The 13,185-nt window shown below is 45.0% G+C and overlaps 1 protein-coding gene across 13 annotated transcripts in view; it reads left to right on the top strand.

Moving 5' to 3' along the window:
* Nucleotides 1-13,185, top strand: part of MAGI2 (membrane associated guanylate kinase, WW and PDZ domain containing 2) — a 1,324,507-nt gene that overhangs the window by 1,259,820 nt on the left and 51,502 nt on the right. For 3 of the 13 annotated variants that reach the window (XM_021102536.1, XM_021102539.1, XM_021102540.1), the window contains one exon: nucleotides 7,309-7,397. The exons of 9 other annotated variants lie outside the window; for them this stretch is intronic. In XM_021102536.1, the coding sequence (XP_020958195.1) occupies nucleotides 7,309-7,397 (89 nt within the window). Of the gene's footprint in view, nucleotides 1-7,286; nucleotides 7,398-13,185 lie in introns of all 13 variants that reach the window. One more of the 13 variants, XM_021102537.1, reaches the window with a different exon arrangement.

The following is a 13,185-nucleotide window of genomic DNA, read 5'->3' on the forward strand; positions in this document are numbered from 1 at the left end:
TGCCAAAATTCCACACTCCCAGGAGGAAAGCAGGTGATGGCATAGACCACATTGTTTGTAGAAACAGGTGAGATACAATAAGAGACCCTTATGACATTGGAAAGGTTTATATCGGCGTAGGGAGCAAATTATCAGTCATGTTCCCAGATGCCAGCAAGGACCAGCCCTGCAAAGAGGCCTTTCTAAGGACAGCAGTCACACACCCACTCTGGGAACTTATTCCTGTACCAGGAGCTAGCCACAAAGTAGCCGCATCCACAGACTGCACGGATGATGCCAGTGTATGAGAGCTCACAGCTAAGAAACATCACAATTCCTCTAACACCAGCAAAAGAGGCTATTTCATGGAACAGATTTTTTTTTTTTTTTGTCGAAATTAGACCAGAGTGTATTTCATAAAATCGGCAAGGGGTACAGGCAACAGAACAAAATAACAGCAACTAGAACAATGAAAGAAAATGCTTGTGCTCACTAGTTGATGTAACCAAGAATATAATCCACTTTGGCCAAATGTACCCTTAATGACAGGAAAAATGATTTTTCTGTCAACTATGAGTTTAAGCCTGTGTTTATTTCCTTTGTTTGCCCTTTAAGATCCCAAACTTGGCATGAAATCCAGCCTTAAAAGATCATTAAAGGGAGTTCTCAGAATCGGTAGGAGATGTTACCTCTTAGGGCAGTGTTCAGGCTTAACCCAGCCCGGTTGAGATTGAACTCTGAAGGTGAGAAGACAGGAAAACAACAGCCTCTGGAGGGGTTTAGATGATAACCACCAGCCCTCTGTCTGATACCTACAGAATTCAGAGCAGCTTTGAAGCAAGACCCTTATCTGGACTCTTGGACATGTCAGGGAAAAGCTATTCTCAGTCAAGAGAAATAGGAAACTCTCGCTCAAAGTCCTTAAGGTGATCTGTGACTGGGAGATAAGTGCAGGTACAATGGAAAGAAGAAGAAGAAGAAAAAAAAAAAAAAAAAAAAACCAGGGTAATCTGTCAGATTGTTGACTAAACAAAGTCAGCGTGAGGCCAAGTGAGCTGAGGAAGGAGATAAATATGCTGCAAATATGCCAACTATAATTACCCTGAGGCTAATCGGCAGACGACACTTCAGCCAGTTCAGAGGCATAAATCAGCAGGCGCAGCCACGAAGTTGTGGTCGCTGTGCACAGAGGTGATGGAGCAGCTGTGAGGAGGGTGGGAAAGATAAGAGCTTCGAAGGAGGAGCTGCTTTCATGGTTAAGTCCTTGAAAGAGCTACTCAGGAGATAGACCCTTCAGCTGCACTCCAGTCCTCAGGAGAAGAATTTGTTGATTGTAAACTCAGCGAGCACTTGGGTGCCCCCCCCCCCCCCCGCCGCCTCCCCTGACATGTGCCTCTAACACCCCGGCAGGAAGAAGGAAACTTGACTCCACTATACTGAGGAAATTCTCCAAAGATGATACAGCAAAAGCAGTGCCCTTGCTTAACACTGGGTGTTGCTATTCTAACTCACTCTTAAAAGGTTGGGAGAAAAGAAAGCACGCGTCCTGGTTCTGAAACTGCCTAGAGATACATTATGGAAATCAGCTTCCTGCTCTGAAATACGGATGTCCTTCATTAGCGTTCAGAGATACAGGGATGCTGTACACACGGAGCCGCAGCAGCGCCAAAGCCAGGGTCAATAGAGGTACCACTGGGGGGAAAAAATTTCCTCCGCAAGCCGTTCAGACCAATGTCGAGCCTTCCCCTGGTCATAGTTGCTGTTCAAACCGATCAAAATAAAGAAAACAGAATTAGGCTTTCCAGTCTTGGTTGGTGGTCTGGCCTGTTGATTCTCTTAAAAAAGCAACACTGCAGGTCTTTAGGATGAGAATGCTGAAGCAAGTTCAACAGTAAATAGTCTCAATGGTCTAAGGAGGCCAGGCAGGGTTACCAGGAGAAAGCAAAATTCTTCGAATGCCCTTGGGAACAGTGAACGGCAAATGCCTAAGCCTCCCTTTGGGAAAAGAAATGGCCAATCCATGAGTTAGCCTCCTGCCTACATTTCCATTTTCAAAGTTAATTGTGTCTTTGATAGGTTTTGACTATTACAGGCCTTTGGTAAATGAAATGGCTTACATTGTATAAGTATAATAAAACTGCACTGAGCAAGTTGAGAAATAATCTATTCGAGCCATGCTATATTCAGACTACGGCTGAAAAAAATGAATGGACTAAATAGTTTAATCAGTAATTAACTGATTTCCTTTAATCAGTAAATAAAAATGAAATACAATAATATCAGAGCACCAGATTAAGCAGTACCAGTCTCTACTTATAGGACAATAAGCAGTGCTTATTTGTTTATTCTTCTTTAAGAATAAGCGTTAGCATGTGAAAGTTATAAGCATACCCCTATAATCGTGTTTACAATTATTTGTTCAAGTCCTTTCTTCCCTGATCAGACAAAGATCAATTCCAGACATTATACTCCTACCAAATATTTCATGTGAGGCAGATCCTGTCATTCCTGTCATTAATGAATGTCATGACTATTTCCTCAACTAAACCAGCATTTTTCTGAGCACCCATGTGCAGGGCACTTTGCAGGCACTGAAGGTAGGATACAGTCCTGCCCTCGGTCAGCTGACAGTCTAAGAATGAGGATACATTTAACAGTTGATAAATTAATGGGTTTCATTAATTATTCGTGGCATTTAATACGTACTTTTAGCGTGTTAAGGATCCTTGAGAAGCACTCGGCTTTGCTTTGTTAAGCATTTCCTTTGTAGTGTTGATATGAATAATTTGTACTTTTCTGAAGAAGGGACTCACTGAGTATGGGTAAATTTCCTCTCAGACCTTGTCTGAGTTATTCTAAAGGCCAAGTTAGTGAGCTAAAACTCTGTCGAGCAAATTTGCTAATCATTGCTCTTCCCCTCCTGGGGCCCTCAGCCAGGGGCCCTGGAGCACTGTACGCTCACCACCTAAGGCGTCTATGGTGCACAGCTCTGCACCCACCGTAAAAGACCTGGGTGAGTCTCCATGGCCTTTGCCTCTTCCTCAGAGACCACGTTTAGAGGAGCTTTAAATGGTTCCATGGCCTTTGCCCTATTTCACCTGCATTTTTAATAGGGCAAAGGCAGCTTGCTTCACTAATAAATTCTGAAATTTAATTTCGGCTTCTGACATTCATGGTTGAGTGTATCTTCCTTTTCCATGAGCGCTTCCACAAATCACTCCAGTCCACCTCTCCCGAGACAGACCCAGGGAAGAGGACAAGCTGTCAGGCAGAATTCTGGCTACAGCATACAGAGAAGAGCATTCTTCCTTGGCAATGAGGCTCCAGACTGCTCTTGGCAGCATTTAGGGAACCCCAGGAAATTCTCTAACCATCAAACTTCCAAAGAGTGCCTTTCATTGAGTCAGAAGCAGGGGCTTCCTTAAAGGATATGCACCTCTGAAATTCTTTTCCCCACTGCTCAGCCAAAACCTCATTCATTAAGGTGTTTTGAGGATGAAGGTAAAATCCCATTTCTTCACGCTGTTGTATTGGAAACCCTGGACTATGTTGATATTCCTTCTTTTTGGAGATGCTTTCCAACAAACATGTGGTATTTTCCTTAAGGACCCACTCTTTAAGGGACCCACTTCCCCCAGTCCTCACTTGTTAGGTATTTAGGACTCTGAGAAAATGTATTAGACCACAAAGTAACCAAGAAATCAATCAAGAAGAACTAATTTAATTCTTGAGGTCCAACCTCCTTCAGTTCCCACTTAAATTGTTGGAGGAGATGAGTGAAGGAAAGACATCTTTCCCAAACCACACTGAGAAGGGCTCCCACATGTATCCACTAACTCCTGCTGGACTCATATCTTAGGCTCTGGGAAGAACTTTCCCTGGCTTCCCTTAACGTGAAGCTAAGCTCTCCCAAGAGAGGGCTGCTTCTGCAGAAGTCCAGGGAGAAGTCAGCCTTCTTAGAAGAAACGCTGCTGAATATTCTAAGAGTACTGGGACAGACCTCAAGGAAGTCACAAATTCAAGAGAATGCTTTTCACGTGGAGGGCAGGGGAGGAGTGGAGATCAGAGGTCAAGTTTAAGAGAAAAGAAAGCCTGGGAGTTCCCGTTGTGGCTTAGCAGAAAAGAGCCCAGCTAGAATCCATGAAGACACTGGTTCAATCCTTGGTCTTGCTCAGTGGGTTAAGCATTGCCATGAGCTGTGGTGTAGGTCACAGACTCGGCTCAGATCCCACGTTGCTGTGGCTATGGTGGAGCCCTGCAGCCACAGCTCTGATTCGACCGCTAACATTGGAATTTCCATATGCCGAAGGTGCGGCGCTAAAAAGCAGAAAAAAAAAAAAAAAAAAAAGAAAGAAAGAAAGCTTGCATCATGGTTTTAAATTTGCACACACCTGCACCCATGCAGAGGACTGGGTCTTTTTGGCCCAGGACTCTGTATTTTGAAAGTGCTATTCCCCCCCCAAAAAGAAGTTCCTGTTGTGGCTCAGTGGTTAAAGAACCTGACTAATATCCATGAGGATTTGGCTTCATTCTCTGGCCTCGCTCAGTGGGTTACGGATCTGGCATTGCCATGAGCTGTGGGGTAGCTAACAGATGCGGCTTGGATCTGGCATGGCTGTGACATAGGCCAGCAGCTGCAGCTCCAATCCAATGCCTAGCCTGGGAACTTCCATTTGCTGCAGGTGTGGCCCTAAAAAGACAAAAAAAGTGCCATCCCAGGGAATTCCACAGCTGGGATTTATCTCCACTAGCTCACTAGTAAAGACCCTCAGGAGTTTCTATTTCATATTAGCCTGTTTATGCCTTGTCAGCCTCCCACTGTATAAGCCTCACCCCCTTAACTCAGCTCCTCCTTTGCCCACTGAATCTCAATCTCTCTCCTTCCAAACTTGCAACAGTTAAAATTAAAGGAAGGAGACTAGATTTTCCTCCCTTTTTCCATCTCACAGTTCAAGCTCAGCTCCTACCTTTCTCAGTGAGGACAGTCTGACCCTCTGTGTTCATAGCACGATGGTATTGTTGATTCAAGACAAATTTCTGACCCATCAACTACACCCATTATGAAACTGATGGTAAACATGGAAGCTCTCCACCCCCTCCCCCCTCGCCCCCATCTGTTTTGCTCTTGTCTCAAAATAGAGATGATACAGACAAGGTTTTGAGCCCTAAGGAGGAGCATGCCGACAAAACCCTGCTATCCGGTTGCTCAAACTGGAGTTTAATACCGTAAGACAAATTCCTGGATAGGTTCAGCCAGCTGCCAGCACAGTAAATGTCAAATCTTAAGCATCCCCTCAGAGACACCTCTGCCTATTGCCCCAACCTAGTGTTCCTTAGTCTCATAAGTCACCAGTGTCAATTTTAAACTAAAGTACTCAAAACTCCTTATTTCTGGTGGAAGAAGCAGTGAGTCCATAAGGCCAGATTTTAGTGATATGAGAATTCTGCCTACAGCCTTGTTCAAGGATAGGGTTACCTCGTGTCCTGTTCTGACAACAACCTCCCAATATTTCTTTTTAACCAAACTCCCTCAGTTAAGACCAAAGATGAAATTATATAACACCTGACTCCAGGCTTGAATTATATGCTCTAATTGTAGCAAAATCTCTAAACATTGAGAATCACACACTCTTCCACGTGTTCTTTGGGTTCAAATAATTGTTAACAGAACCACAAACACACACTTAGCCTGGACTAAACAGCTGTTTACTCTAAGGCGGCTCAGAAGTTTGCTTCCAGAAGAGCCTGCCTTGACACTTCTGTAGAAATGTCCCTGGGGTTTTTGACACATAGTCTCCAACCGATAGTGACCCTTATCAGGACCCTGGGTTCTGGGACCGAACATGCGAGCTCATAACATGCGCACTAAATGTGCCGGCACAGGATACAACTCTGTTTTTCTTATCTCACCATAGTTTCTGCCACAACCTTTACAGCAATTTCTTCCACCATGTTCTGGGCTCTTTTATTTGACCTTCCAGCCCCAAGCCTTCCAATCACATGTCTCTTTCAAGCCCCGTAAAGCCCACACTTAAAAACTAAATGAGAGCCTTCTCTGTGTGACACTAAAACCATTTGATGGTTTTTGTACAAAATTACTTGCATCTTGGCAGGGCTAAATGGTAAACTCAATTAATATATCCTGAGATTTAATTTCCCCTTCTGACATTCATTGTTAAGCCTTTGCCTCCTTACCACGGAGAAGCTCTACTTGGCTTTTAACCTCAAGTTGTTCAAGTTGTTCTCTGCCACCCTTTAGCCTCCTGGCCTCAGACACACACCAGGCTGTGAAAAGCACCCTCGGAGCTTAAATGGGACATCCCAGCAGAGCCCCGTTCATTCTGTATGTTGAAGCCATGGATGCACAGGAGCACATGTGGAGCAAGTTAGGCACTGAGACGGGATCTATCATTGTTACACACTGGCCAAGGTATCAGGCCGCCGCATGTCTGAGCTTCCTGGAGTAAGTTCTTCTGGGCACAGGAATCTCCCATCCCCCTCCCTCATGCTGTGTGCAGCTGAGAGAGCACAGCATCCGAGTTTCAGGGAGCAGTTTTTACATCTCCCAGGGGCGTGTCTTGGGCAGATCACTGACTTCGATGGTCCAGAATTTCTAGTACCATCTTCCTATAAGTGAAGAACTGCAGCCCAAGAGCTGAGATAGACACAGACCAAGAGAGCTGCTAAGAGGCTGGTTTCAGAAAACAGCCCTCATGAGTACTGCAGCACACAACAGGCAAAAACCCAGCTGCATTTCCTTCAGCTTCCTTTTCCCACAAAACAATTACAGGCAGCAAGTCAACTGTGAACTTCGAATATAAATAAGCCGGTTGTCAGAGGTGAAAGGAACTATAAGAATTTATGAGGTTATTAGAGAAAACATAAATATAAACATGAGCACACCATGTCTTCAATTCGAGGATTTTTCAAAATTTGGAAATGATTACTGTGACTGATTCTCAAATGACAGCTGATCTCGCTAAAACACGAGAGCGTTGTGAGAAAATTCTGCAAAGCTCTGATGTTCCCATTTCAAATGTGTGTGTGCGTGTGCCTCCTTAAAAGCACCTCAGGATGCCCTCAATATTTTAAGAAAAAGAAAATATATTTTGGAATACACATGTAGCTCAGTCTTTCACTAATTTCACTTGCTGCATGCTTGATAGGGTCAGCTTTACTTAAAGTCTTTATTCTTACTGCTTAGATGATTTTTATTTAGCTGCTCTAAACATACTAAGCAATCTTGATTCTAACAGTAATACTATATCTTTGTCACTGGTTCTGTTAATTCTAATGATTGGTCCTAGGCTGTTCCTCCCCTTCCTTTAGGAATGGTACCTTCCAGTCTCTCCATGTGCATGAAAAGTGACAAGCATGGGTCCCCATATTTCTACTTATTGGGCCACCCTAAAGACACGGTTTGTAAAATCTGCATGAATATTATCTTTCTCTAATGAGCTTTGGTTTTGCATATGTTTTTAACTGATGTGTGATGCTCTCTTTCATAGTAGCTTGTCTAATTACTGCTAGAGTGCTGGAAAGTATTTCTAGCTGAGACCTTGTAAGTGGTAAGGACAGGGTTTGTGGTTTCAGGAAAATCAGAGATGCACTGAATTCAGGGGTCCAACCTGGAGCAGCCCCAGCAGGAAGGAAGGGCATGGAGGGTACTTAGAGCAGAGGCAGCACTAGGCCACTTCTACCCCCATCCACTGCAGAAAGTCCTCCTTGGACTAAGGTGTGGGGAAGACAAACACAAGGTTATTTCCTTTCAGCCCAAGTTTGGCTGGCTCCAACCCAGGCCACCCCTTCTGCGACAGGCAGAGAGAGCCACAGTCACCAGACATGTTAGCCCTAGGAACCCAGAACTGCACCTGGCCTCCTGCTCCTTCCCCAGCCTGCCTGGCGCCGGCTTATTTATTCAGTCAGAACCAGACCTTCTAACTCTCCTTCCCCCATGCTCAGTGATGCACCAAGTTTAACACGGAAAAGAAGCAGTTGTGATTTTTTTTTTTTTAAAGTAGTCATAAGTTTGTATCTAAGCAGTATTTCAAAATGAACATTCTCAAGTTTTGGCTATATTGTAGCCTAACATTTGGTAAAAATTCTTAAGGAAACTCTGTGTTTGTGTGTGTGTGTATATATATATATATATATATATATATAACGAATATATATTTAATATATAAACTATACACACACACACACACACACACACACACATTTGTCTTTTTAGGGCCCACACCCACGGCATATGGAGGTTCCCAGGCTAGGGGTCCAATCAGAGCTTTAGCTGCTGGTCTACACCACAACCACAGCAACACGAGATCCAAGCTGTGTCTGCAACCTACACCACAGCTCACAGCAACACCAGCTCACCTTAACCCTGAGTGAGGCCAGGGACTGAACCTGTGTCCTTATGGATACTAATCAGGTTCGTTAACCACTGAGCCACAACGGGAACTCCCTACATATTTATATTTAAGTAAAGCAGAATGTAGATGGTAGCCTTGCAAATATGGTTCAAGCGATTTTTCACCCCTCAGCTACATCCCTAGAGCAGCCCACATGTCTGCTCTCAAATTCTGCAGTGGGTCTGTGACCATTGCCAAGATTTTTAAAAACCAGGATTTTAAAATGTCAGTTTGATTTTTCAGCAGTAATTGATACTCATGCTTGGTCCCCATGTTAGCTGTGGAAGCAGAAATCAGACTGACACACTTCTCAATTCTTATTTGATTCTACCCCACTTACATTGTTGCAACCATGGCTAAGCATCTCTCCGCCAAAATCCTTAAAGTTGGCCCTCTGAATGTTTTCCGTAATATATTCTCCAATTGTTAATAACCCTGCTGGCTGCCATCCAGGACTGGTTTAGATTAAGAATGAAAGGCAATATTATTCACTAAATGAATTATTGAATTAGCCTATTGCTGAACACTTCCTTATCAAATACATTTATGTGGATATAAGTATCTGTATACACACACACAAGCATGTGCACGCTCACATAAACCATCACAATCATTCCTTGAGGACGTCCACAAAAATAGACATTGTAAATGAATAATTTCTCTAAAGCGTCTGTCTGTCAAGGATGTTACTAATCAGGAGAAACCTAAATTACAGCATAAAGGAGCCAGTTGCAATGCACTGGGATAATTATTGGGGGAATGTAGTTCAATGACCATGGTTTAAAGAGGCAAAGGTTTCTATTTCTGACAAAAGAAAGGTATATGCTTGTCATAAATTCGCTTTAACTAGTCTGTGATCCATGGAGGTGAGGGAACCTGAACCAACTCACTAGATCCATTAGCTCAAAAGCTAAAAAACAACCCCCCCCCAAAAAAAAACCAGAGGCCTCCTTGTGATATCAGTTTAGTTCCAATAGCATCTATCAGGCATCTTGCTTGGTGCTGGGGAGATAAAAACAGGAGAGGGTAGCTCTCTCTATGCATTCCCAAGCAGGAGGGGTGACGGGGGGAAATCAGATTATGGGACCAGTAATAGCATCAGCTAAGGAGTGAGAAGAACCCAAAGACACAGTACCCTAAATATGCCCGGCAGAGCTGTAGAAGATTCTGCTCTGCCTAAGAGCTGACTTTTTATCTGGGCCTGGGTGGCAATTGTGATATTACCCACATGGGCAAGAGGTAAGGCAGCTATCACACAGGCTCTGTGGGAGAGGGTGCAGGACCAACTGGAAGAACATTAAAGCCGGGCTCCATGAAAAGGGTCTTCCATGCCTTCAAAGCAATTTGAATCTCATTGAAGCAGGTGTCATCAAAAATTAAGTGGGGAGTGACACTATCTGTATTTGGAATCATTTCTCCATAGGATTTAAGGTGATTTTTATAGGAAACTGAGGGCAGTTAAAATGTTATTGTCAATGCTGAAACAGATGATGTGAGGACCGGGATTAGGAAAGTGTGGTGGAAATAGCACGTTGGGAATGGATTTAGAGAGATTTCAGACCTTTCATTGATGCAAGTGACAACACTTGGCAAATAATGAATATGAAGGGAAGGGCCAGGGATCAGGAGGTGGCCCAGGTTTGGGTAGAGCCGACACCATATGGGTGAAGGAGCAAGTTTAGGAAGAAAGATAATGAAGTTAGCTTTGGGCCTGTGGAGTTTCTGGTGCCTGAAGGACACTTAAGTAGCCCACAAACAGGGCACTTGGATAAGATACTCAAGTGCTGGGGCATTCTGGAGTCCTGCAGGGACAGCCCTGGAGCAAGGATGAGCTCTCTCCCCAAGAGACCCCACTATGCACAGAGAAGAGAGGCCCCTGGGTCACGGTCTCATTTGAGTGACAAGTAAGAGGAGTGGTGAAGAGTATCTGGAGAGGCAGGAAACTCTCCCAGAAGAGAAGACTGACGGAAGCCAGAGAGAGGGTTCAGGGAAGCTGCAGGAAGAAAGACCTCTGCCCGGAAATGGGCTGGGAAGCGGGTTAGGATAGGGGCGGGGCCTAGAACCACCCTTTCCTGCCTGGTTGAGCACAAGGCAGGTGCGTCGGGCTCAATTAACGGCTCAATTAATGGTAATGTTGTGAGGATTGTGGGTGGGAAAGGGCCTTCAGCTGCTTCTTTGCAGGGCCTTCGCCATCTGCCTCCCCTGTCCCCACCCCGCATCCTGGGCCCAGCTGGGAATCCACCCCGTGAGACCTCAGATAATTAGAGCTCCTTCTTTGATCTAGTAGTGGCATGGAGTTAAGGCAGGTTTTTCTAGTTTGGTTTTTCAGAAGGCGGGAGAGGTAGGTATAAAGATGAATAAGATCATTTCCATCCTAAAGGGACACTGTATGGAGGGAATGTTTAAGAAAATCGGGATGCCGTGGTTTGCGGAAAATACTCTTTAATCACCATCTTGTTGAATTCAGTCTCAAATGTATTCTGTTACATTCCTGGATTGATGCACAATTGAATTTCCCAGCCCTCCCCCAGGATCTCATCTGCTCTGATGCTTCCACCTGGTCACCACCATGCAGATGACTCCAATGTCTTGTTTTGTCATCTCTGACTTCATTCCCAAGACTTCCAACTGCCTGCTAGACAATTTATGTGCTCAAATCGTATTCCTGATCTTTCCTCCTAAACCACTCTCCTCTTGAATCACTGATTATTAATTAAGAAACCATCCACCCTCTTTGTGGCTCAACTCAAAACCATGTCGAGTGCCTCTCCACACACATCCATACAACAAGGTCCCCGGTTTGAGTGATTTTACATCTCTCATTTTCACAAGGGCCCTCTCCTCCATTCCTCTTGTAATTCTACTCCCGTTCAGGCCCACGCCACAGGGTCAGTAGGCTCTAGTTTTCCCTACTGCCATGACCAGTCTTCCCTGCTCACTGATGCCAGAGCGGTTGATTGTCCTCACACTGCCCCACCTGAAGACCTTTCACTCCACACACACACACACACACACACACAAACAAATGAGTCCTCAGAGCATCCCTAATTTGGCCCCATTCAAATCAGCCCTATCTCTTCTCTCTCACTATCTTATTGTATATCTGTGCTGTGGCTCTGCTGGAACTCTTGCCCTTGTCCTATATTTTCACCTTCATGGTTGGGCTCATGCTGATCTCTTGGCTTGGAAAACCCTTTCCCCAAATCATGTCCTCCTTCAAAAACCAGGTTGAAGACTGCCTTCTCCATGAATTCTTCCCCAAGTCCACCAGTCAGAAGTAATCGCTCAGTCCTCTGACGTCCCATGGAGTCCTTCACACAGCTCTCCCGTCTCCTGTTATTCTCTGCTTTGCAACATGGTCGTCAGTATCCACGTAGTTTCTCCCCTTTATGGAGTTTGAATGCCAGTTATTACCTTGGGTTCTTAATACAGTGCTTTGCAGAGATTGTGAACAAGTAAGTGGATGAATATAAGTCTTGCAGCATCAGTAGATCATTGTGATAGTAAATTCGGGGTTGATTGCCTATCTCTATGTCATGTAGTGGTTCTTCTGGAGTTTCATCTTGTTCTTTCCTAGGAACATATTCCTCTGCCATCTCATTTTGTCTAAATTTCTATTTGTATTTTTATGTATGTGGAAGTTAGTTATGTTTAGGTTTCTCAACCTTGGGGAAGTGGCTCTCGGTAGGGAGTGTCCTGTGTGTCCCAGCAGTGCAGTGTCTCTCATCACCTAAGCGCCAGGGACCAGACGCCCTGGGTAGCTTCTGATTTGCCTTTGGATAATGGATTCCCCAGGCTGCCAGATCCTAGCTTTCTTGCTTTGGCGTTTGCCCCCTGGTAATTGAGGCTAGTCTAGAGCTTGTTCAGGCTTCCCAGTAGGAGGGGCTGGTGCCTGCCCACTGGTGGTGGAGCTGGGTCTTGGCCCAATGGTAGGTAGGGCCATGTCAAAGGGGCGTGTCTAGCCGGGAGCAAATGTAGCCACAGGCAGCCTGTGGGCTCAGGAAGTCTTTATTAGGCAGTCTGTCTGCTGAGGAGCGGGTCTCTGCAAGCCCGTTGGTTCTTTGGCCTGAGGCAAACAGGCTTTTCGGTGGGCCCGTCTTGTTGCTAAAGACCCAAAGCAAGATGTCTGCCTCCAGCAAGAGTTCACCTAATGAACCGTCCCTGATTTGTCCACCACCAGCTTTTTTGACTCCAGAGAGAACCATAGCCACTCCCCACCTCCCTAGGAGATCCTCCATGACCAGCAGGTAGGTCTGGCCAGGCTCTTATGGAATCACTGCTTTGCCCTGGGACCCAGTGCATGTGAAACCCTGTGTGCGCCCTCCAAGAGTAGCGTCTATGTTATCCCCAGTCCTGTGGAGCTCCTGTGGCCCCACTGGCCTTCAAAGTCAAATGTTCTAGATGCTCCTCTGATGCTGGACCCCTAGGTCGGGGAGCCTGACATGGGCTCAGAGCTCTCACTTCAGTGGGAGAATTTCTGCGATATAACTGTTGTCTAGTTTGTGGGTGGCCCACGCAGGGTATGGAAGTGTGCCCCTCCTACTACTTTCCCTGGGTTTCTTCTTATGTCTTTGGATATGGAATACGTATTTTGGAAGGTTCCGGACTTTTTTATCAGTGGTTGTTCAGGAGTGTGATTCTGTGCGCTCATGAGAGGAGGTGAGCAGATTTCACCATAGGCTTTTGTTGAGATAGAAGGCATAGGAGGATAGTCCAAATCTCCATTGATCTTCTCAAGCTATATCATAAGTAGATGTTTATTTTTTTTTTAAATAAATTCCTGTGTATTTGCTTG

This window comes from Sus scrofa, chromosome 9, assembly GCF_000003025.6.
Source record: "Sus scrofa isolate TJ Tabasco breed Duroc chromosome 9, Sscrofa11.1, whole genome shotgun sequence".
Classification (NCBI taxonomy): domain Eukaryota; kingdom Metazoa; phylum Chordata; class Mammalia; order Artiodactyla; family Suidae; genus Sus; species Sus scrofa.